We start from the raw sequence: 26,175 nt of genomic DNA, 5'->3' as shown, positions 1-26,175 counted from the left end.
GTTCTGATTCTGTGCAGTGCTTTTAGCATAAATGAATGTTGGGTTTTGTCAAATGCTTTTCAGCATCTATTAAAATGATCATATGATTTTTTTTGTGGTACTGGGGGTGGAACCCAGAGGTTTTCTACCTCTGGGCTATACTCCCAGCCCTATTTTATATTTTATTCCTGAAACAGGGTCTCACTAAGTTGCAGAGAGCCTCACTAACTAGCTGAGGCTGGCTTTGAACCTGCACGATCCTTCTGTCTCAGCCTCCCAAGAGCAGGGTTTACAAGCGTGCACCACCACGCCTGGCTAAATGATCATATGATTTTTGTCTTTGGTTCTATTTAAGTGATAAATTACATGGATTGATTTTAATATGTTGAACCAGCCTTGCATCCCTGGGATTGTTGGGAATCCATCCCAACAGCGGTGGGGCTTGACGAGATGAGTACTAATGGCCCGATCACCACACGGAGCCGGGAGATATGTCAAGCAAGATCTCATTTATTTCTCTCCAATCATATATATAGCACCAAACCACAAGGGGAATTCCCATGGGAAATAGCCTAGCCTATCCAGGATAAAGATCACTAGCACGTAGCTCATGGCCAATCCCAGGCCAGTACATGAGCCATTCATGTGTGCGGAACCTCCTTTAAAAGGAAAAACTGCTCAGTCTCCCCACCCATAATGATTGGGGAAACCACGCCTCTGTAGCTTCCTCCAGGCGCCATCTTAGTCCCTTTTCTGCTGAATCACTTTACTTAAAGTTTTGCCTTAGGCTGCAGGCCGCTCAGGCCGAGGGAGGCTGCATCTCCTTAGGCGCTGTATGGACACACCCCATCACTGGGATGAACCCTTTTTGGTCATGGAGTATGATTTTCTTGATGTGGTTTTGAATGTGTGTTGCTAGTATTTTGTTTAATAGTTTTGCATCCAAGTTCATCAATGATTTAGGCCTGTAGTTTTTGTTCCTTGAGCTCTTTATTTGATTTTGGTATTAGTATGATGTTGGCTTAATAAATGTATTTGAGATAGTCCCATTTCTTTCCACTTCATGAAGTAGATTGAGGAGTATCAGGGTTAGCTCATCTATAAAGGTTTTATAAAATTCACTTGGGATAACATTGGGTCCTGAGCTTTTCTTTGATGGTAGGCCCTTTATTGCTGCTTCAATCTCTTTGTTTACTATTGGTTGAATTAAATTTTCTGTATCTTTTTGACTCAGTTTAGGAAGGTTGTATTTATCTAGAAAGTTGTCAATTTCCTCCAGATTTTCCATTTTGTTGGAGTATGGTTTTTCAAAGTAGTTTCTGATAATCCTCTGGATTTCTACACTGCAAAGGTGGAGATTTGCAGCATGAAAAAGGCTGGGAAGGAGATATGGAAGGAGAGTTGAAACAGTCATATTTGTCTTGGATTATAGAAGATAATGATGTGAATATGGTGACAAATGGGGCAGCTGCAGACACATTGCACTGATGCTGTGAAGCCACTCTATTCTTAGAGGGCTTTTCCCTCTACTCTTGCTAGATAAACCTACATATGCTTCCAAAAAAGAAATCCCATCTGATCTCATTGAAAATTGTTTTAAAGTAGCTTTCTTAATCTAAAAATTTTGGGGATGAGATGGATGCTTTGATAGACTCAAGACTATATAATATCAAAGTAACAGGGGAACAGCACATCAGTGCAAACCCAATAACCTCTTTCTGAAAATGAAATGAAAACCCTTTATTTTGCTCTTTGGGACTCCAAAGCAATGTTGGACAGAAATGAGGAGAGCAGATGTCTTGGTTTTACTCTTGGTCTATGAGGAAGGCATTTATACAGCCATCTCTCTTGGATCTTAGCTCTTTGCTGTCTTTTATCAGATTAAGATGATTGTTTTCAGCCAGACATGGTGGCACACATCTGTAATCCCCATGCTTGGAAGACTGAGATAGGAGGATTGCAGGTCCCAGGCCAGCTTCAGCAACTTAGGAAGGCCCTCAGAAAATTAGTGAAGCCATTTTTCAAAATAAAAAAAATATGGCTGAGGTTGTAGCTCAAAGATAGAATACCCCTGGTCTTAACACTTAGTACCACAAAAACCAAAGCATAACAAAACAACAAAGATGATAATTTTCAGTTACTAGTTTCTAAATTTTTTAGCAGGAAAAGGTATTAAATTTTGTTAAGTGTACATTCTTCACACTGAGATGATAGGTATTTTTCCTGTCTTTTTCTGAAAATGTGGTGAATTGCATCGACTGATTTTCTTATGTTGACTCAGCTGTGCATTTTGAATATAAACCCTTCTCTTTTTTTTGGGTCTGGGGATGAAACCCAGAGGCATTTGACCTCCGAGATATACCCCCTGCCCTATTTTTTATTCTTTATTTTGAAACAGGGTCTCACTAAGTTGCAGAGGGCCTCACTAAGTAGCTGAGGCTGTCCGTGAACTGCAATCCTCCAGTCTCAGCCTCCCGAATGCTGGGATTACAAGCGTGCACCCCCATGCACGGCTTTATAAATCCTCCTTGATCATGGTTATCTTTGTTCTCTGTTGTTGGGTTCCATTGACTGGTATATTGTTTAGGATTTTTGAATCTGTGATTATAAAAATGTATTGGCCTGTAAATTTTCGTTTTTTAAAATGCACTTTCAGTTTTCAGTTATCAGTCCTCATAAAACACATTGATATGTTTTCACTTTTATTTTATGTAAAATTACTATTCTTTCTTCCTTGAATATTTGATAGAATTCACACACACATGATAGCATGCATATACATACATTGGAGAAAATTTTAAATTACATATTTTATTTCTATAATAGAGTTGTTTCCATTTCTTTCTGTAATGCACGCATCTTATTATTATTATTTTTTTACCCAATAGCTATCTTTTGGGGGCACCATCTTTTTCTATTCTGTGGGGTCTTTGATGTCTAAAATTCATTCTATTCCTAGACTTTTCTGGTACACAGCCAATAGATCCTTTAAAACTTATCTCTTTTTTGTGGAACTGGAGATTGAACCCAGAAGGATTCTACCTCTGACCTACACCCTAGCCCTATTTTATTTCTGCTTTTTATTTTGAAACAGGATTTCACTAAGTTGTCTAAGCCTGCTGCAAACATGCAATCCTCCTGTTTAAGCCTTTTAAGTACTGGGATTATAGGTGTACACTACCACACCCAGCTCTTAAAATTATTTTTTAAATTTAAGTTCATTTGAGTTGGGTTTCTGACATTTGAAGTGAAAAGAGACTTGGTTTATTTATTCTCAATAATCAGCATTCTTGCAATTTCAAATTTTGTATGTGGGATTATGAGCTATGATTGGTATAAAGGGACTTTTTCCTTTCTTCTCTACATTGGAAGGGAAGAAAGAGGTGTAGATTATGTATACAATGTTCCAGAAATAGTTCTTGAAGTAAAATGAATTGAAATAGTGACTGGTCTTAAAGGCTTAATGGGTCACATGTCTTGATATCTAAATGATCACTTTGAATGCATTTTACCTTTAAAACAGAGTATATCACATTTAGAGGCACTAGAAGCATTTGGTCTTTGAAATATTTATTATATTAGATAGCATTTATGAGATGACTTAGCAACTCCTGGTAAGGGTTACATTTAATGCAAAAAAGCATCTTAAGTTCGAAAATTCTTGTTTATAAGTTGTTGTTTTGTTTGTTTGGTCGTTGTTGCTTTAGGGGGAAGGTTACTGGAAAACCTGAGAACTATTTTATCTGTGTGTGTGTGTGTGTGTGTGTGTGTGTGTGTGTGTGTGTATGTTACTGGGAATTGAACCCAGAGCCATTCTACCTCCAAACTACATCCCCAGACAGATTTTATTTCCTATTTGGATACAGGGTCTCACTAGGTTGCTGAGAGCCTCATTAAATTGCTGAGTCTGTCTTTGAGCCTGCAATACTCCAGGCTTAGCTTCCCAAAGACTAGGATTACAAACATGTGCCACAACACCTGGTTACTCTTCTGCCTTGGAGACAGAAGCAGTTCAGAGATTCTTATAAAATACTGAAGACGGACATAATCATAGATGTCAAAGACAAGCTGTCTTCTCAGAGGAAATGAGATTTACACTCATCTATTTAGAGAAATCAGGAGTCAGTAGCACCAGACTTTGTGACTTTATGGAACATATTATCTGCCTAAATTTATTGCCACTGAATGATTAAAAAATAAATCCTCTAAGGTATCCTATTTAATTAAACTACAAAAACTTTTTCTTGAAATTTATTTACAATTCACAAATTTAGTGAATTTATATTTAGAAGTAAGAGTTGATTTTAAAAACAGATCAGTCAGGGATGTTATGTAATTATTCAACTTATCTAAGTAGATAATTTAAAAATATTTTGTAAATACATTTGGTATTTTATATCTTATTTTTAGAAAATAAAATTTTATGTGAATCTGTTTTGGACCATTGCATTTGAAACAAGAAAAAGAAATTCGTGTGTAACTGGCCCAACATTAAGATCTCTCCATGACATAGATCCTGAAACAGTTTGTAGCCTTACTCATCCTTAAATGTCAATAAATATTCTATTTCCAGATATAATGACATTTGCTGGTTTGGAAACTATTTTCACCTTAATACTAAAGACTATTACTTTTGCTCAAAGTCTCTTGGATGTCTGATGACTTTTGCGGATTGAATTTGAAAGTCAAGAACCAGGAGAGAGACTCCCTCTTAAAGTTAGAAAGATCTGGCTTCAGTTCTCAGGCCTGCAAGTAACGGGCTGTGTGCGACATGGAAAGTTATTCAACCACTCTGGGCCTAGGACAATAGTAATAATAGTAATAATGCGCCTTAGTGTCTGCTCTATGGCATTTCCTCAATAAAAGATATAATTCCTATGGAAGCCATTAAGGTTTTCCCCTAAAAGAATGTTTCTGATTCAGCTGACTGTCCTTTGCCCAGAGTCAACAAGGTTTGGGGTCATGGAAAGTTCAAGGTAAAAGGTCTGGGAAAAGATTAGGTAGTGATGGCACGAGGGTACTGATTAACCTGTCTGTAATGTATGTGCTTTGGATTGGTCTTTATTGTATTCTGGTGGTGATAGCACGAGGATATTGATTGACCTGTAACTGTGTAAATACCTCTAGTGAAATAAACCCAGAGTCGGCCCAATAGAGAATATCAACCCAGAATCTGTTGTCGACCAGTAGAGATATTGACCCAGGAGCAGGGGTCGGCCAGTAGAGATAGTAGGCTGGCGGTCCCCCCACGTTAGAATTTAAAAAATTCTTGGAATCAAATTCTTAAGAGTTGAATTCTTCATCCTCACGCCTCTCTTCTGAACACATACTTTTGCTGGCTGGCTCTGGCAAATCCCAAACAGGATGGCAAAAACCATCAGGCCCACATGAAGATCCAAAGGAGAATGGTTTCTGAGAGGACTTGCCACCCATCTACCTGAGACAAGCCTACCATCCCACTCCATTTTCCTCTTTCTGTAGGATGAGAATTATCTTAACGGGGCTACAATACTGCAATGTACCTCCGAGGAAGTGAGGATAAGGTGATGAGAAAGTGCAGAAAACAACTGAAGAGAAAAGGGGATTTATGTACCTGTGTATGCGTGTGTGTGTGTGTGTGTGTGTGTGTGTGTGTGTGTGTGTGCGTGTTGGGGAGCACTGGAAGATGTGAGGCAAGCAGATTATGGCAAGAGAAATCAAGTTTCCTTCCATTCTGTTAAATCAAAGAGCATTTCATATGTGGTTAGGATTTATATGTTTGTGTTTGTACCTAACACCCACTTGAACTGCCTGGGGAATTCCAGAGATGGCTGGGAAGTGAAACATCCGTAAAGTGGCCTCAATGGCAAGAAAGCTACCCAGGGACAGGACTGAGATGAGGGAGGGTGATTTGCTTATTGCACATACCAACCAGGGCACTGATATTTATTTTGTGTTTTTACTTTTTTCTTTTTTTTTTTTTTTTGCAGTACTGGGGATGGAATCCAGGGGCATTCTATCTCCAAGCTACACTACAAGCCCAATTTTTTTATTCTTTATTTTGAAACAGAGTCTCACTGAGTTGCTGAGGCTTTCCTCAAACGACGATCCTCTGATCTCAGCCTCCCAAATGCTGGGATTATAAGTGTGTGTCACCACACCCAGCTATGTATTTATTTTTTAAAATTATTTTATTAGCACATTGCAATTACACATCATAATGAGGTTTGATTTGATAAAACATAAATGCACACAGTTCTTGGTGTTCTTCCTTCTATCTACCTGACTTCCCTCTCCTCCATCCCTGAACACATTAGTAAAATTGGTGGTGATACCTTCATATATTGCCATAGGATTATTTAAAGTGTTTCCCCCCTCAATCCTCACTGTTACCCTCCATAATTCCCTCTCCCAATCCCCTTCACCTACTCTGTAGGTCTCTTTCCATAACATTTAAAGTCCCATATGTTTCCTATTTTCTTTGTCTTCTGAGACCGGTTGATCTCACTTAGCATAACATTTTCTAGTTCCATCAATTTTCCTGAAGATGATATAATTTTGTTTTTTATGGTTGAGTAGAATTCCTATCCTTTCTTTATCTATTTATCTGTAGACAGATACCTGAGTTGTTTTCATAATTTCATTATTATGTCAACCCCCACCCCCAGCTATTGTGAATTGTGCTGCAATAAACATAGACATATATGTATCTCTATGGTGTTTTACTTTCTTTTGGAAAGATATCAAAGATGGGTATAACTGGGTCAACTAATACTATTGACAAATGGTGTTATGTAATAACTTTTTTTTTTTGGTGACACTGGGGTTCCTGGAAGCCCTTCTATCTCTGGGCTACACTCCCAGACCTATTGTGTGTGTGTGTGTGTGTGTGTGTGTGTGTGTGTGTGTGTGTATATATATATATATATATATATATTTTTTTTTTTTTTAATTTGTAAACAGGGTCTCTTAAGCCAGCGAGGCTGGCTCCGAACCAGGGCGATCCTCCTGTCTCCGCCTCCCAAGTGTGGGGATTATGAGCGTGCACGACCACGCTCGGCGTATAACTTTTCTTTTTAAAGAAATTGAGGTTTACTGATATACAGTTTACGTATTGTGAAAACAAGTTGTCAGATGGGCGCTCCCTCAACTTCTTGCTACCCCACATAGAAAAACTACCTGTATCTCCCTGGCATGGTGGCATATGCTTTGTAATTCCGTTACTTGGAAGGCTGAAACAGGAGGATCTCAGGTGTACAGCCAGCCTCAGCTACTTAATGAGGCCCTCCCCAAATTAGTAAGATCTTGTTTCAAAATAAAAAAATAGGCCTGAGTTGTAGCTTGGAGATAGAGTGCACCTGGGTCCAATCCCCAGTACTGCAAAAAGGAGGAGGAGGAGGAAGAGGAGGAGAAGGAGGAAGAGGAGGAAGAAGAAGAGGAGGAGGAGGAGGAGGAGGAGGAGGAGAACTATCTGTATCTGCCTCCATCCATTCTTTTTTTTTTTTTTTTTTTTTTTTTTTTTTAATTTTATTTTATTGGTGCACTGTATTCATACATCACTGTGGGATACAAACTTTTGTAGACATACATGCACACATCGCCCAGTCAGCCCCCACCCGATCCCCACCCCATTCTCTCCCCATCCCTCCTTCCCATGCTTGGCTTAGTGGTTGACATCTAGTATTATAGCAATTTATCCAAAATTAAAAATGATAATCTCACATAACAGTTTCATTTGTCTGATACCAAGCGTTTGATGATTTAAAGATAGCATTTCAATATTTCTTTTTGCTTTCTTTCTTACTAGAGCATATTTTTTCTGTTTTTTTAGGTGAAACTATCATATATTTATATATTTATTTTTCAGAAAAAAATCTATCCTAATATGGAGTATGAATTCTAGATACCCAAAACGATCTTGAAAAAGAACAAAGCTAGCAGATATATATTTTCTGATTTCAAACCATATAAAGCTACAATAATTGAAACAGTGTAGTACTGTTCTAAAGGCAGATATATAGACCATTGGAGTTAAATACAAGCCTAGAGCTAAATTCTTCCCTATATTGTCAAGTTATTTTTGACAAGGTTTCCACGGACATTTGGTGGTGGAAATAATAATCTTTTAACTAAATATTGTTGAAAAATAATAATTACATGGAAAAGAATAAAATTGGACCCTTACCTAATCCCACATACAAGTATTAACTCAAAATAGATAAAAGACCTAAATATAAATCTTAAGACTATAAACTTTTAGGAGAAAATCTGGGTCATAAAACCTCACAACATTGAAATTGGCAGTGATTTCTTGGATATGATTTCAATGGCACAGGCAACAGAAGAATATACAAACTCCCTAAAAAATAAAAAAATATTGTATATCCAAAGACAATGTAAACAGAGTTAAAAGTTACTAATAGAATTGGATAAAATATTTCCAAATGCTATATCTGAAGGTATATTAATATTCCAACTAGAAATCCTAAAAATTAACAACAATAAAGGCAAACAATACAACTTAGAGATAGGTAAAAAACTAACATAAATAATGAATCTCCACAGATAACCAATCTTAGTTGTCTGTTGGATGGAAACTCTTGTTTCTCTGGTTCTGGTGAGTGTTACCTATTTCTTCTTTGTAGTTAATCTCTTTGAGTATTTTCTCTAGCGCTGGTTTTGAAGACATAAATTCCTTCAGTTTCTCTTTGTCATGGAAGCTTCTTATTTCTCCATCTAATTTGATAGAAAGTTTTGCTGGATAGGAAATTTTTGGCTGGAAGTTGTTTTCTTTCAGAGTTTGGAATATGTTACTCCAAGCCCTTCTGGCTCTCATGACTTGGTTTGGGAAGTCTGGAGTGATTCTAATTGGTTTGCCTCTGAATGTCAGTTGGCCCTTTGTTTTTGTTGCCTTTAAGATTCTCTGCTTGGCTTCCACATTGGTCATTTTGACAATTATATGGCGTGGGGATCCTCTGCTCCGATCCTGTCTAAAGGGAGTTCTATAAGTTTCCTGGATCTGTGTATCAACCTCTTGCTCTATATTTGGAAAATTTTCTGCTATTACTTCCTTGAAGAGATTGTTGATCCCTTTGGTATCACTTTCTTTTCCCTCCTCTATTCCAATTATTCTTAGGTTAGCTCTCTTAAGATGGGCCCATATTTCTTCAATGTCAGATTCCTGCTGTTGGAAATTTTTTTCTAGATTAGAAACTATGCATTCATTTTTGGATTGCTCATCTTCTAAGAGCGAGATTCTGTTCTCCATGTGGTCTAATCGGTTGTTTGTGCTTTGAATTGAGGCCTTTACTTCATTAATTGCATCCTTTATCTCTTTTTGGCTCTCTCTGAGTTCTTTTCGAAGCACCTCTATTATTTCTACAGTTATTTTCCTGATTTGATCTTCTAGAAATCTCTGATTTTCTGTTTTATCAGGTTCTGATGTTGTGGGGTTGTGCACATTCATTACTCCAGTGTTATTCCTCTTTCCCATGATTTCGGAGGTTTGTGCCTTCTCTGGGTTCTTCCCTTGGGTCACTATGGCTTCACTTAAGGTGCTCTGGATCTCGAGTCTGTATTATCTCAGACCCCACTACTTCTTTACTGTGTTGTATCACAGAGTCTCCGACCCAGAGAGTCGATAGAGGCTGCTTTAAACTATGGGGGGTGCCAGGTTGCACGTTCTCCTATGGTGTGATATCTCTGCCACCACCACTCCCTCACTGGGTCAAGTCCCAGGAGGCACAATACTGCGATTTCTCCTCTGTGGCCCGCAATTTGACTCACTGTTCTTGAGTACGCAGATGTAGCTGTACTGGACTCAGTGAATTCACTGCTGCTGCCGCCGCCGCCGGTGGCAATATGGCGCCTCTGCCACGCCCTCGGCCATGAGGCTGGCGTATTTTTTCTTCTCTGGTTTTGTTTTCCACTCTGAATCCCTGCAGCGTGTGCTGAGCTCAGCCACTGGGAGCTTTAAATGCTGTCTGCGCCGAAAGATCCCGCCTGGCTGTTCCGCAGCGGCTCACCTGGCTTGCTGTAGCCGTCCGTTGAGTTCGCCGCTGCTGCCGGCAGTATGGCGCTGCTGCCGCGTCCTCGGGCGCGTGTGTCTCCTCTGTGGCCCTGAGCTCTGTTATCAGTCCGCTTTCTCTCTGGAGCCTGGTGGTTTTTTTTGTTTTTCTGGTGATGGTGTTTTCTGGCTATGAAAGGCGCTCTTTTTGTGGTAATGGAGATTGGTTGTTAGCGGGACTCTTAAGCCCCGCTTTTCTCGGTCGCCATCTTCCCGGAAGTCCTCCATCCATTCTTGATTCTGTAGTCCCCATGGAAAATGCTTCTATTCCCATGTAGGCTTAACCCTGTGTGGTTGCTGCCCCCCCCCCTTTTCTTTTTTTAAATATACTTTTATTGATGCATTGTAATGATACATCATAGGAGTTTCAGAATGATACATAAATACATGCACACAGCACTTGGTGTGCTTCCCACTGCATCTCACCTGGCATCCCTCTCCTCCCTCCTCATATATGTTAGTGAGATATGGACATAATATTATTTGAACTAAAGCTCAAGGATTGTATGCTTCTTCCTTTAAAAAAATGATCTGACAAGGTACGTTCTTTTGTCATCCCCACTCTATTTTATTTTACTTTTAGTGGTGTTAGGGGTGGAACCCATGACCTTGGGCACACTAGGCAAGCTCTGTGTCCCTGACCTAGAGCCCCAGTCCCTCAACCCCGTGCTTATTGGTTCTTGTTGTCATAGAGCTCAGTCCATCAGTCATAAGTTATCCCCCTTCTCCTCTTTTTGTAGACACCTTCCCACTAAACTTGACAAGTACCCATTTGCCCCATCTTATAAAGACAGTGCCTCTCTGACCTCTCATGACTTCCTTTAATTGCAAAATGAAACTCTGCTGTCTTTATGATTCCATGCTTTTGTCCATATTCCTATCTCCTCTTCACTCCTTTAGTCCATCTTATGTTTCTAGTTTTTGCTGGAAGTAATTATATTGAAGAAAAGTTGAAATACAATTAGGAAATATTGGAGTGAAAAAGGAAGAATCACATTCTACATAATGAGAAGTGTGTGTCCAAAGGCCAGGAAGTAGAGCCACTAGTAAGCCATTCAATGATCCAGATTGTAAAGGAAAGAATTTAGAGGTGAGCCCGTTGAGGTAAGCAAAGAGTGGTAATGGGCCCTGGGCAGTAAACCCAGAGTTTAAAGAAGGAAGTAACCTGGGCAGACTAGAGTTTTCCAGAGATCCATCTATTTGCAGCATAAAGCACAAGGAGGAGCCAGATGGATGTGGTGTGATGGAGAGAAGGCTGTGAAGGTGATTCAGGAGGGAGATGAGGACTTAGGATAATGGCTGTGCAGATGAAGGGAGAGATATGTAGAAAGTAGGTAGGGACAGGTTGGTGACTGATCAGAAAAGGAAGGGTGAGTGTGAGGGTGGAGTAAGGGAAATTTGGGTTTGTGAAGTAGATATTCTGTCCCTGTGCATCACTGGGCCTCCATTAGCTCAGGGAACATCAGAAAGCAATAGAAGGAGGTGAGAAGTTTCTGTGTGGACATCACTTGCCGGAGAGTCTCTGGAAAGTTCACATGGTGATGCTAAATAGATATTTGCATGCATAGATCCGGTGCTACCTAGGCAGCTGTGAGCTGAGTTATTTGTTGGACATTTGAACAAGCCAGAGGATAAGAGCATCAAGAAAGAATATGCAGGGAGGAGAAAAGACTGTCCCGCTCAGAACTCTGGGAACAGCATGACACAAAGCAAGAGCCTGCAAAGGTGAATGACCGGGGTAGGCGACGATATAGAAAGAAAACATTTCTGGGGGTGGGGGAAGAAAGGTCATTGGCATCAAATGATTTGAAGTGGTCAGATAAGTGGACTATGTCTATGAGATTTAATTGAAAAGCTTTCAGTGATTTTAATGAGAGCAGTTTCTGGGTTTGCTCACATAGCTAGTCGATTGTAGAGCTGAGATTTGAAGCCAGGTCTAACTTCAGATCCAGATATACAGTGTGTGAGAGGGAGCATCCCTTTGCACTTGACTTTCAAGTCAAGTAAATGTCACCAGATCTCCAAGAGGTTTTTAATAAAAGTAGTAGTCTTTAATGTGAACATGGAAATAGTTTTTGAACCAGTAAGTATTGTTATGTCTGGAAATAGACTCTTTATTGATGTGTAAAGGATGAGCAAGGCTATAATTTGCTTCAGCATCTATGTCATGGAAGGATCTCCATGCTGAGTCTATTACACATGACTTTCTCTTTGTTATTTTAAGCATAACAGTCTAAAGCAGATTCAAATAATAATAATAATACTAATCTATTCCAGCAGGGGAAAGGAGAGTGATGGAGGACTGTTCCGCCAGAGGAGATGGTACTTGAGCAGAGCCCTGAGTGCAGTGGGAACAAGTCCACACACCTCCTCAGGGTAAGACGTTTCCACAGAGACAGGAGCAAACACAGAGACCTAGAGTGGAAAGGCCAAGGAGGCCTCAGAGCCCAGGCTTAGTTCGTTAGTAGCATTCAGTTCCCAGACTTGTGTCCTCTTTTCAAAGCTATTTTGAAATGGACACATTACTCTTATAGAATAAGTGTAAGTATAAAAGAGTACTTTTCCCTCCCTTTGAATCATTTGGAAACAAGTTGCCGTCATGGCCAGTCACCTCCAGAGGTAGAGGTGTGTGTGTGTGTGTGTGTGTGTGTGTGTGTGTGTGTGTGTGTGTGTGTTACTAGGGACTGAACTCAGGGGTATTCTATTTGCAAGATACTCCTTCAGCCCTATTTTATTTTTTATTTTGAAACAGGGTCTCACTAAGTTGCTGAGGCTGCCCTTGAACCAGCACTCCTGTCTTAGCCTCCCAAGCACTGGGATTATAGGTGTGTGCCACCATGCCTGGCTACCCAGTTTTTTTAAGTGCATATTTTCTATAAATAAATGTAGTCCTCAGGGATAACATTTGGAGAAAACTATAAGGTATTGTCTTAAGAGTTTTATTATTTAACATATTAAGTAGATCCAAGAAGAAAAATAATGTATATTGTGATTAAAATACATTATATGAATAAATATAATGAATTAATGCATTAATGCTTATCAAGTACTATATTAAATGGGAGTTCTGATAGTGGGCATTCTTGTCGTGTTCCTAATTTTACTTTGCATTTATTTATTTATTTATTTATTTATTTATTTAGGTACTGGGGATGAGCCCAGGGGCATTCTATCTCCATGCTACACCCCCAGCCCTACTTTGTTTTTATTTTGAAGCAGGGTTTCACTAGGAGGATGAGTCTCACTACTTGCCGAGACTGCCCTCCAACCTGTGATCCTCCTGTCTCAGCCTCCCAAGTACTGGGATTACAAGCGTGTGCTACGATTGCCTGACTTGTTCCTAATTTTAAAGGAAATATTTTTAGTTTTTCCTCATTATGTATGTTGGCTTTGGGTTCATTAGATATTTATGAAGCTGAAGTATATTTATAATGTTGGGATTTTCAAGTATTTACAATATTGAGATAAGTTCTTTCTATCCCTGATTTTTTCAGTGTTTTTACATGAATGGGTATTGGATTTTGTCAATGCTTTTTATGTACCTGTTGAGACGTTCATGTGATTTTGTGTGTGTCTTTAGTTCTACTTATTTGATGAATTGCATTTATTGACTTGTGTATTTTGAACCATCTCTACATCCATGAAATGAAACTGACTTGGTCACAATGCACAATGTTCTCGATGTGATTTTAAATGCTAGTGTTTTATTAACAACTACGGTCATCAAGAATATTGGTCTATAATCTTCTCTCCTTTATGTGTCTTCATAAAAAAGAGATGGGATTGTATCTTAGAGGTAGAAAGCTCCTGAGTTTAATCCCCAGTAGGAAGAAAAAAAAGAAGCATTTTTTCTTCCTGCCTCCATAAATCATGTTTGAACAGCTAAGCCTGATTCTCCAACCAGAGCATAGCAGAGGTCAGCTTGACATGAGCGCCTAGACGAGAGGCCCCAGCAGATTTATTTAAAATTGAGAAGATTCTGGTTTGTGTTCTTTTTTCTTACTCTTTTTCCAATTTTCTACTGGAATGCCATGCCACGAGCAGTCTTAGATGTGTTCCAGGAATTAGCATGCAACAGCTAAGCTTATTATGGTGAAATTAAACCCAAGCTCATGATCAAATAAGTTTATGATGACTAATGCTCTGAATTGACACAAGAATTGCGCAACTCTACCTGTGTCTGTATGTACCAGGCACATGCAATTTATATATTTCTCTTCCATTCCAAAGAAATAAATAATAGGCCCACTTTATTTTTGGTTAAATTCTAGCTAAGGTAGCTGACACTTGAAACCTGAATGCTATATTTGTTTTATTCACGAATGTAATAATAACAAATGCTGAATATGCCTCTCTGTGTGTGTATGTATGTACGTACGTATGTATGTATACACAAACCATCAAAGGCAGATTGCCCTTAAATATCTTCTGCCCTAGGAGGGAAGCTGAGGTTTTTCATTGCAACTCTAACACAGGTCTCGATGTTGTGATATTTCATCTGGACCATGCAGATGTCTCATGGGAGGAGAGTGTCGGCATTCTAGGTGGAGGAAACTCTAAATGCTGTGGCACAAGGGCAACAAGACTGAGATGCCTATAGGAAATAGTTCATTCCTTCGTCCTATAAACATTTACAGGGCACCTAGTATATGATAAACACTGTCCTAGACCTTGGAGATCTAGCACTAAAAGGGCAAAATCTTTGCTTTCATGAGACATTTAGTGAGGCAAGGAACAAGAGGTAAATGAGTCAATTATATAATGTACAATGGAATGGGAAAGTAGAAAGGGCTGTGTGAGGAGGCTGTGAAACATGGCAGTATCAGGCCTGATTCAAACTGCGGGGCCATTTCTAGAAAACACAAGTACTTAACTGCTTGAAGACATAAGACTCTGTTGCTCACCTTTCTGACCAATGGTCTTTTCTAGAAGTGTCTGTGGAGGCACACCGGCACCTCTGCCTGATAGCTCAGTGGAAATGGTCACTCTATATTTAGACACTGTTTAGTTATGTTTTGTGTCAAGGAATACTCTCACCCCCTATTTATTTCAGCAGTTTAAGGTAAATCCAAATTTGGCAAGTCTTGGAGTTTGGGATTGTTATATCTTAAGTTATTTAACTTTCTTCAATTTCTATTTTTTTTTTTTGTGGTACTAGGAATGGAACCCAGGGGCCTTCTACCTCTGTGCTACACTCCCAAACCTATTTTATATTTTATTTTGAAACAGGGTCTCACTAAGTTGCTGAGAGCCTCACTAAGTAGCTGAGGCTGGCTTCGAACCTGCGCGATCCTCCTGTCTCAGCCTCCCAAGCGCGGGGATTACAAGCGTGCACCACGACGCCCGGCCGATTTCTAAATTTCTAAGAAACTAATCTTGACATACACATCCAAGTAATCTTTAAGAATATTTTCTTTAGCCGGGCGTGGTGGCGCACGCTTGTACTCTCCACACTTGGGAGGCGGAGACAGGAAGATCGTGCAGGTTTGAAGCCAGCCATGCTGGCTTAAGAGACCCTGTTTCCAAATAAAAAAGTATAAAAATAGGTCTGGGAGTGTAGCCTGGAGGTAGAAGGGTTTCCAGGAATCCCCAATACCACCAAAACAAAAAGAACATTTTCTTTGTTGCTTGTGTTTTCAAATCACATTTAACTTGAATTCATTATTTTTCCTGCATTTTACTAACATTGGTTCTTGTTGATGTCTATTGACACAGGAATCTACAAGCTTCAAACACTTTTCAGTTGTTTTTGTTTTTTTTTTGGTAAAAATAACTAAATACAGTTTAGGAAAATAGCATCGTTTCTTTACTTTTATGCCTCAAAAACAGAAAAATAAACAACAATGTCATTTCCTACAAAAATTCAGCCACCAAATAGATTTAGCTCAGATATTCTAGAAATATATATTTTTATTCAATGAAAATATGTAATATATTAGCTTGCAAAGAGAATTTTTAAAATCATGATTATATAATGTATTTAGACCAAACTGTGATGATATAGAAAAGAGACTGAGCTATTTATTTATTTATTTATTTATTTATTTATTTATTTATTTGAAATTGAAGCCGGGGACATTCTAGCTCTGAGCTGCACCCTCAGCCTTTTTTACTTTTTATTTTGAAACAGGATGTTCCTAGGTTGCTGAGAATCTTGCTAATTGCTGAAGCTTGCCTTTAACCTGTGATTCTCCTGTCTCAGCCTCCCAAATATTGGGTTTACAGTTGTGCACCACCATGCCCATGAGACTGAGTGTGTGTGTGTGTGTGTGTGTGTGTGTGTGTGTGTGTGTGTGTGTGTGTATATATATATATATATATATATATATATATATATATATATATTATTTTTTTTTTTTGGTGGTACTAGGGATGGAACCCTTCTACCTCCGGGCTATACTCCCATACTTATTTTATATTTTATTTGGAAACAGGGTCTCTTAACCCAGAGCGGCTGGCTTCGAACCTGCGCGATCCTCCTGTCTCTGCTTCCCAAGTGCGAAGATTACAAGCCTGGCTAGACTGAGCATATTTTAAAGAAAACTTTTTAAGTATGTGATAAGCAGTAGAAACTTCTTAATCAATGAATTTTTTGACACAGAAAACTAATAATTATTCAATTCAATTAGCCTTACTACATATAATTCCTAAAATCAACACTTCTTAGAAGATCTCAGTTCATAAAGTTTGTAGGATAATTATCAGGACTAGTGTGTGTGTGTGTGTGTGTGTGTGTGTGTGTGTGTGTGTGTGTTATTTGGGTTGAATCCAGGGTCATTTTACCTCTGAGCTATACCTCCAGCACTTTTTATTTTTTTGTTTTGAAACAAGGTTTCCCTAGGTTGTTGAGAGTCTTACTAAGTTGCTTTTCTGATCTTGAATCTGCAATCCTCCTGTCTCAGCCTCCCAAGTACTGGAATTACATGCAGGCACCATAATGCCCAGCCACAGTTATGCTTTATGAGAAGAAAACAGTTTTCACAAATTAAGCAGAACAGCAAAGAAATAGGCAAGGTGATGTGATCATTTGAATGGTGACTGTATGGCTAAATTAATACTTACATGCTTGTACCATTCTTTAATTTCTTGTAACTTGTCTGAGGTTCCTTTGAGTGCAACTTGTCTCTTAATTCTACTTTGTTTTCTCAAAATTGTAGAAAGGGGGAAAAGACAACTTCTAGTCATTGGGATCCTTCCAAAATGAGAAATTCAAGGACATAAGTGTCTAAACGTATCATAAAAATAAGTACAAAGTAACACAAAGATTCTTTTCCTTAATGCACCCTTTTGCTCATTCATAATTTGACCAATTTTTATTGTGTACCTTCTATTTACCAAGCAATCTCTGGATAAAATGGTGCTCTTGGGACTTCTCAGCAAAAAAATGTGGGCAATGAAGTGTTCATTAAAACACAATAATGTACGCCGAGTGTGGTGGTACATGATTGTAATCCCAGTACTTGGGAGGCTGAGACGTAGGGATCATGGGTTTGAGGCCAACCTCTGCAATGTAGCGAGGGCCTCAGCAACTTAGTGAGAATCTGTTTCAAAATGAAAAATAAAACAGGGCTGGAGATGTAGCTCAGAAGTAGAACGCCCCTGAGTTCAATCCCTAGTACAAAACCAAACCAAATAAGAATAACAACAAAAGAACAAAGAAAAAGACAGTAGCATGTGACAGTTGCCATTTTAGGCATATGTACAAGTGTTTCTGGAACACCTATAAAGGTCACCTTTCCTAGATGAGAAAATTCAAGTTGGCTTCTGGAGAAAGTGGCACATGAGCTGAAGGGAACAGAAAGCCAGGGGAAGGGACGAGGGTTCTAGAAGTCATTGTATGCATAGCAGCAGCCGTTCAGAGGTGGGGAGGCACACCTGACTGTGGAGAGTTCTGTGTGGTGTTAGTAACGTGTGGAGTTGGAAGACAGAGTGGAGAGAGTGAGGCGAGAGGTGAGGCCAGGACAGAACCCTGAATGCTGTACTAACTTAGCACTTTCCCTAAAAGCTCTTCTAAAACCTTGGAAGGGTTTTAGCCAGTGGATTGGCGTGATCAGGCCTGTTTGTTTGAATGACAGTCCCAGTAGGAGTGTGGCAGACGATGGAGGGTGTGGTGTGAGAAACGTTGTCCAGGGTCAAGTTAGAAAGTATTGCAGTCATCCAGGCAAGTGGAGATGAGGTCCTGAACCTACTGTTAGCCATTTCCCAAAGACATAAAAACAAATCTCTTACACAATTCTGGGCCAGATGCTTTCACTAGTTATTTAGAAGAGGGAAGCTCATATCTGCTTGCAGGCAGGGCTAGTTAATTTCTTTATAAAAAAAAAAACAAAGCAAAATAAAATCTGTCAATGAAATCTCAAAACCATATGATAATCTATAATTCTTAAAGAAAAAACAGCAGATGAGTAGACATTCACTCACTCGTGCTCACAAATAGTCTATTTCCTTTTCAGGAAACACTAGGCAGATTAATCAAAACCAAACCCATGCATCTTAATCACAACATATGGCCTGTCACCTGCCAATGTATTCTCAAGTCCATGCAGGTACGGCCCCATGCCATGAGGAACGAATGAACTGGGAAGATCAAAGTCACTTGATCAGTGCTATGATTTATACTTTCCAAATAAACATGAAGAGAAAATAGCAGGCATCACACATTTGTCTATGCTTGTACCAGGTCATACCCTGTAATTCTATCCAAGCACAAGTTTCCATGGTAAACAGGGCAAGGCCTGCCAATACTTCACAGGTTTCCAAAAAGCATCTATGTCCCTCTTGGGAGAAGGTTTTAACTGGAAAAGAAAATCTTTACAGATGAAATCTCCAACAAAATAGTCACAGACTGTATCTCTGCAAAAGGCCTAATGCCCAGTGTCTCATCCACAAGCACGGCACTGGCCAGGACCTATCTGATGGTAGAGGTGGCAAAATGCTCCTGCTAGGACTTGTTTTCATTTGCTCACAACTTCCTAGAAAAAAAAAGTCTTACTTTGAGTTGAAATTTTCCATGTTTCATCCCAGTCCAAAGGTGACTCCAAAAAAAATTTTTTTTGGAAAGTTGAAATAAATTCAAGTGGAATTTGTAAAGTTTAGTCATTTGGGGACTATGTGTACACAAAGATCTCACTGGGTAACACCAAAAAATTACATTTTCCTTTTCTTTGTGACTTTTGGAAGACTAACTCCTTTTGATTGTTATTTAGAAAGGATTTAACCCTGTTAGGGTAAGAAAACCAACCATTTTAAAATTTATTCAAATAGCTTTTTGGCTATGAAGAATTAATAAAGTAAGGCTAGCCAATCATGGCAGTGCAGCCAACAGTCCCAGTACTTGGGAGGCTGAGCTAGGAGGATCACAGATTCAAGGTCAGCCTCAGTGAGACCCTCTTTCAAAATAAAAGATAAAAAGGGCTGGGAGTGTAGCTTGGAGGTAGAATCCTTCTGGGATCAAACTCCTCCCTCTCTCCCCCAAAGTAAGACTATGTATTAAATCTTCTAGTAGATTATATTTAAAATTCAGGATGCCTTCATATATATATATATATGTATGTATATATATATATATATATATATATATATATATATATATATATATATATATATAGCTGAGCTACACCCCAACCCAATTTTTTATGCTTTATTTTGAAACAGGGTCTCATAAGTGAGTCTGGCCATGAACCTGGTTTCTCCTGTCTCAGCCTCCCACGTACTGGGATTACAAGTGTACACCACCATGCCTGGCGCCTTCTTATATATTTGATAGAAAAAAATTTTTAAATAGGAGTTTAATTCAATTAAATTTAACAAACCTAGCAGAGTGTGGTGGCACGTACTTGTAATTACAGCATTTAGGAGGCTGAAACAGGAGGACCGCGGTTTGAGGAAAGCCTCAGCTACTTAGTGAGGCCTATTGCAACTCAGTGAGACCCTGCTTCAAAATAAAAAGTAAAAATAATAGGGCTAGGGCTGTAGCTCAGAGGTAGGATGCCCCTGAGATCCATCCCCAGTAACACACACACACACACACGCACACACACACACACACACACACTTAACAAACCTGTTAAACACCAGGCAATAAATGAATGCTCAGTATTTGGGGTGTATAAAGGTGAAAAGATAGCTCCTAGTCTCAAGGAATGTTTTATTTGATGGTAGAGATAGAAGTAGAAAAAAGACAAGAATATGGTGCGGAATGAAACGTGTTGTAGTAGAAGTATAAATAAAGTGCAGGGCAAGTACAGAAGTGGGAGAGGTTAATGATGACTAGAGGATAGAAACACACCAGCTGCTATGTGGATGGATATATGTATCACCTTGAACCTTACTGTGATGTATTATTACAATGTACCAATTAAAAGAGAAAGGAAGAGTTTATTCTGGGTTTTGAAAGATTGGGGGTGACAAGGATTGGTGAGCTGGAAAGGACATTTCAGATTAGAGACTAGGGCGAGCATTACCAGAGAGGTTAGAGATTACACTAAGCTAGGGTGTGGCAGTGCATGCCAGTAATCCCATTACTTAGGATGATGAGACAGAGGATTAGAGGTTTGAGGACATCCTTCACAATTTAGTAAGATCCTTAGAAACTTAGTGAGAACTTGTTTCAAAATTAAAAAATATAAAAGAGATGGTGATATAGCTCAGAGGTAGATGCCTCTGCGTTCTATTTCCAGGACAAATAAATGACGACGACGATGATGATGATGATGATGATGATGATGGCTGGGGATGTATCTCGGTGGTAGAGCTCTACTGGGCTCTGTTCTCAGTAGTGGAGATAAAAAGAAAGAAAGAGGTGGGACTAGTCAGGTGGCTGGAGTGTCATGACAGAGGAAGGAGTCAGAAATGAAGTTGAAAACTTAAGCTGTTTCTCAATGGGTGTGCTACTGGTACTTTGGGTCGTTGGTGTTTCATTGTTTCAGGGAGTATATAAACTTGGTTCCGGCTTTCTAAAAGCTAGTCGTCTTCCACATAATGCGGACCACGGTAAAGAACCTCCAACATTTTCAAACACCTCATTGAATAGGCAGTGTCATCTTGTTAAAATTGGTGAAGGGAACTTTGGATACCTAATTTGGGTCAGGACTTAGTTCTGTAGATGAAGAGAGACTCCAGAATGACTCTGGACAGGTGGGCATAATCAGATATATAATAGCCGGGCGTGGTGGCGCACGCTTGTAATCCCAGCATTCGGGAGGCTGAGACCTGGAGGATCGCGGTTCGCGGACAGCCTCAGCTACTTAGTGAGGCCCTCTGCAACTCAGTGAGACCCGGTTTCAAAAATAAAGAATAAAAAATAGGGCAGGGGGTGTAGCTCAGAGGTCGAATGCCCCTGGGTTCCATCTCCAGACCCGCAAAAAAAAAAAAAAAAAAAAAAGATATATAAGACCATCATTCTGGAGGCTGACTCAGAGAAGGAAAAAATTGGGAAGCAGGATAATCAACTGGATTGACTGCAGCTGTCCAGGCCAGAGTCAACATGCACTCAAACTAAACCATCTCTTCACTTTCATGCCTGAAAACATTAGTGGACGCTTTTGACCTATTCTTCTTGCCTCTGAAACTACCTAGTTTTGCACTGCAGAACTTTTTGTGCTGTAGTTTCTTTCCTGTTTCCCCCCCCCCCAAATTAGTATCATATGTTAAATTCAGCATTACAAAACCAAGATTCTTAATGGATAATCATAACACCCTTTCTGAAACACACATTTTAATTATAGAATAAACCATACGGGGGATGGAAATTCCTAAAAAACAAGACAAGAGGAAGGCTGCATCTCTGGTTCTTTTTAGGTAGAATTTGGATTCTTTCGCTTATTGACTATTTTTTTTTTTGTTCTTTTTTAAAGGAAAGCTCTGTTGACAGTAGATTGATTTTGAATCCCAGATGTCAAAGTGGATAGGCAGATGGGGCCTTGAGAAGCACCACTAGTGGCCAAAACAGAAGACGGTGCCCAAGGTGAGGCAGGCCAGGAGACTATTGCATTACTCAGATGTGTGCAGGAAACCCATGAGAGGCGGGGAAAGCAAGAGGATGAGGCTACCCCAACCAGCACCTATCTGCATGTATCAAAGGGTGTCCTTACTCAACACAGCGGCTGTGATAGCGTCTTGTGCTGTGTCCTCTCCCAGCTGTTGAAATAGTGCTGTCTTCTGGGTTTCCTGGAGGGACTCTGGAAGGGACTCTGTGGACTGAAGAAAAACCACAGACATGTTGTGCTAAGATTTTCCCTAAAAAACCCTCTTCAGGAAACTGTCAGCTCTCCCCCCCCTTTGAAACAAAATGAAATTTCAGCATATCATGTAGCTAAAAATGTGTACTTTGTTTATGCAGAGGCCCAACAAAGGAGTTGAGATCACAAGTTCAAACCTGATCCTATTTATCAGAGAGACTCTTATCTTCCCAAACCTCATCCATGGGGCCAGATTCCTTTTAAAGTTTTCTCAAACTTACCAAGTGCTGTGTACATATAAGTACCTTTCACTCTGAATGTGAGAATATAATGTACCAATAAAGTATATTAAAATGCAAAAAATTTATTCTATGAAATATAAAAAAACCACACAAATACTTCAATATAAAAGGAAAACATTCCTGGTGCATAAAATTTGGAGACCAAATACAATGAAATTAAAAAACAGTCAAAAACAGTATCTAAAAGAGAACTAAACCAAATCACACAATCATTCACAGTCCACCACCAGATACATTATTGTCACTTGGACGTACAGATTTCCAATGTTTTCAGTTCCATTAAACCTGTTTAATGGAGCATATTTCACATGGCTAACCAGCAGTCAATGCTCAGGGTGAAATCCATGAAGATTTTCGACTGAACTAGGAAATCCTTTCCTTTTTATTAACCCATTTGTTGTCCAAGATGCCCAAGCATTAAGGAGAAGAAAGTTTCAGAAAGAGAAGCTTGAGTCCCTGCCCAGATTTTCTGGAGTTATACTCCTGTTTGATTTCCTTGTGAAAATTTGTTAATTTCTTATTAATTAAAAATAGAGATATAACTTAAAACTATTCTTATAACTTAAAAATAGAAATAATGATTTTTTTTTATTTCTCTGGTGCTTTATATGGCAAAAGCGACTTCACATGTGTCAACTCATGAAATCCTCCGAAACTCAGTGAGTTTAAGGGACAAACTCAAGGTCATGGCAGAGAACACTCAGAACCCAATCCAGGTTGTGAATGTGCTGTCCTCTCCACAACTTCCCATTTAGTGATAGGCACTGATTCCCTGGTGTGCTGATGAAGAGTGGCAGAGACCTGACCAATGAGATCTCCCGGTTTGGTCCCAGGGGCTGCTGTTTCTAATAATTAATGGTTCCACTAGCAGTTCCCAGCACTGTCTTTTAAAAGTGCCGGCATCAGCCGGGCGTGGTGGTGCACACTTGTAATCCTCGCGCTTGGGAGGCAGACAGGAGGATCGCGCAGGTTCAAAGCCAGCCGTGCTGGCTTAAGAGACCCTGTTTCCACATAAAAAAAGTAAAAATAGGTCTGGGAGTGTAGCCCATGGGAGTGTATACTGGAGGTAGAAGGGCTTCCAGGAACCCCAGTGCCACACAAAAAAAAGTGCTGGCATCAGCTTTTGTGGGTCATGGCCCCATGTGACTGGGGCTCCCAGTTCCCCCTGTTCCCTGGCGACCATTCCTGTCTATATCGTTGCCTCCAGTGACTTTCAGCAGCATTTTGTGGTGACCCCAGGTTGCTCCTATCAACAGCTCTTAGAATGTCCTCTGGGTCATTCTATTTGCTTCTTCCTGGAACAGTTCCTTGCCAGGCAGACAGCTCAACATCACAGCATTAGCACTACCTCTAAGGCAGATCACAGCTCTACGGCTCCTATCAAAGCTTTTTCAGGTTGGCTTCCAAAGTGACTTGGGGACATGAGACTTCATAAAGGCCTGTAACTTCATGCTACATTCTGAGATTTTCTAGACTCAGAAATAATTTTGGCTGGGATGAGACAGGAGGATTGCAGTTCATGGCCAGCCTCAAGTACTTAGTGAGGCCCTCTGCAACTTAGTGAGACCCTGTTCCAAAATAAAGAATAAAAACTAGGGAAAGGGTGTAGCTCAGAGGTAGAATGCCCCTGGGTTCAGTCCCAGTACCACCACACACACACACAAAAAAAAATGTGCTGGGGTACATTGAATCTTCATTGGTTTGAAGTAAGTATTTTGATTTTTACCTTATAAGTCACATGCACAGCCCACAGAGTTTCTTTCTACATGTTTACTCATTTTCTTATAGTGCATTTATATGAAGCAAGTTTCAGAAACTGCCATTGGCACCTACAGATTTTCAGAATCTCATGATTTTCTAAAAGTGACCCTGTGTTTTATAGAAATTCAAAAGTATTCTCCTTAACCACTTGGAAATAATAAAGTAAGATTTATTTAGGTTTCCCATCTATCTCAAACTTATTCTAAAAGCTTTCTAGACGTTTAGAATTTTTGTAACATGTCCTTGAGGAAAGTCCTACATGAAGCCCCTTTTTACAAACATGAAACACAAGTAAAAAAAAAAAATAGGTTCACAAGGTAAAAAATGAAAGATTTTCCTACTGGCAGTTTCTGAATTCCAGAAGTTTCTAGTGAATAAGACATCTATATTCCATTCAAAAATCTGAGTGTACCCTTTATTTTGTGGAACACCCAATTTTCTCAGAGGTCAGACTCTTAAGCCTCTTGTGTGGTATGGCAGTGTTAAGATGTCTGTAGAAGACACTTCCTTTCCTACCAGGAGCCATTGCCCATTCTCCCTTGCTTGAAGCCCTTGATTCTGTGCAGATGGCAGCGTCCTGCCAGCCAAGGGCTTGGGTCCTCCTTAGCCTCATTCAGCTCCAGCAATCCCATACTTCTTTGCATTTCTGGCAGAGGCGCAGGCCTCTGATCCAGATTTGATTGAGTTATAGGATCTTTATTTTTATTTATTTATTTATTTATTTATTTATTTATTTATTTGTGGTACTGGGGTGATATTTGGAAACAGGATCTCACAAAGTTGCTGAGAACCTCACTAAGTAGCTGAGGCTGGTTTCGAACCTGTGCGATCCTCCTGTCTCAGCCTGCCAAGTTCTGGGATTACAAGCGTGCGCCACCACGCCTGGCAGCGAGTTACAGGAAGAAGAACCTGCTGGACCACCAGGAGAACACTAGCTCAGCATCCCCAGTGTTCCGGTCCGCGCCCACCTGCACACCTCCAGTTTCTTTCTTTGTACACTGAGTGTGAAGTGACACCACTGTTAGACACGGCCCCAGTAAACACACCACCTTCTAATGTTTATCGCCTGCTTGCTTGGTGCCTACTGTGATTTTAAGACTTTTGCAGGCATTACCTCCTCTCCTTCTCATAGCCACCTTATGATATGTGGGCTACAATTTTATCTCTATTGTAGGAATGAGGACTGTGGCTCATGGTTATAGAACTAGCCAAAGAGCTGTGGTTTGAACCCTGATGTGACGTTAGAATGCTCCCTCTTGACCACTATGTCTCACTTTGTGGTAAATGTGAAAAAAATTGTTAATATTATGTAGTAAAATTTACTGTGTCAAAAAATTGATTATATGGTGGGTTTTGTCCCTGTGAACCACCCCTTTATGTCACTGTTTGTCAACAGTACGTGTGTAATTGCTATGGTTTGAAGATGTCCTTGAGAATTCCTGTGCTGGAAACTTAGTCCCTCAAGTAGTAAAACTGAGAGATGGTGGGCCATTTAAGAACTAAATGGATCATAGATATTTTTCCCACTTTTTGTATGGTACTAGGGATTGAACCCAGGGACATTCTACCTCTGAGTTATACCCTTAGTCTTATTTTTAATTTTTTATTTTGAAACAGGCTCTAAGTTGCTGAGGGTCTAAGTTTCCGAGTCTGCCCATCAATCTGCCATCCTCCTTTCTCAGCCTCTCAAGTACTGAAATTACAGGCATATGCTACCACACCTGAAAATTTTTTAATGGCTTTTTTTCTGTTAGGACTGGAGATAGAACGGAGTGCTTTGTGTATTCTAGGCAAGTGCTCCACTACTGAGCTCTATTCCCAGGCCTTTAAATTTTAATTTGAGAAAGGGCCTAAGTCACCCAGGATGGTCTCAACTCGTGATCCTCCTACCTCAGCCTCTTTTGTAGCC

At 39.7% G+C, this 26,175-nt stretch overlaps 1 protein-coding gene across 1 annotated transcript in view; it reads right to left on the bottom strand.

Moving 5' to 3' along the window:
* LOC308265185 (ATP-dependent RNA helicase A-like) overlaps positions 1-22,243 on the bottom strand; it is a gene marked incomplete at both ends in the record, with an annotated part of 30,027 nt that extends 7,784 nt beyond the window's left edge. The window contains one exon of the mRNA XM_080698775.1: positions 22,117-22,243. Coding sequence (XP_080554901.1) covers positions 22,117-22,243 — 127 coding nt within the window. The remainder of the gene's footprint in view (positions 1-22,116) is intronic.
* Between the last annotated feature and the right edge of the window lie 3,932 nt (positions 22,244-26,175).

Source organism: Muscardinus avellanarius, assembly GCF_963383645.1.
Source record: "Muscardinus avellanarius genome assembly, chromosome: 7".
NCBI classification, from domain to species: Eukaryota; Metazoa; Chordata; class Mammalia; order Rodentia; family Gliridae; genus Muscardinus; species Muscardinus avellanarius.
Note: the sequence above shows the minus strand (reverse complement) of the source record. Positions and strands in the feature narration are given on the sequence as shown.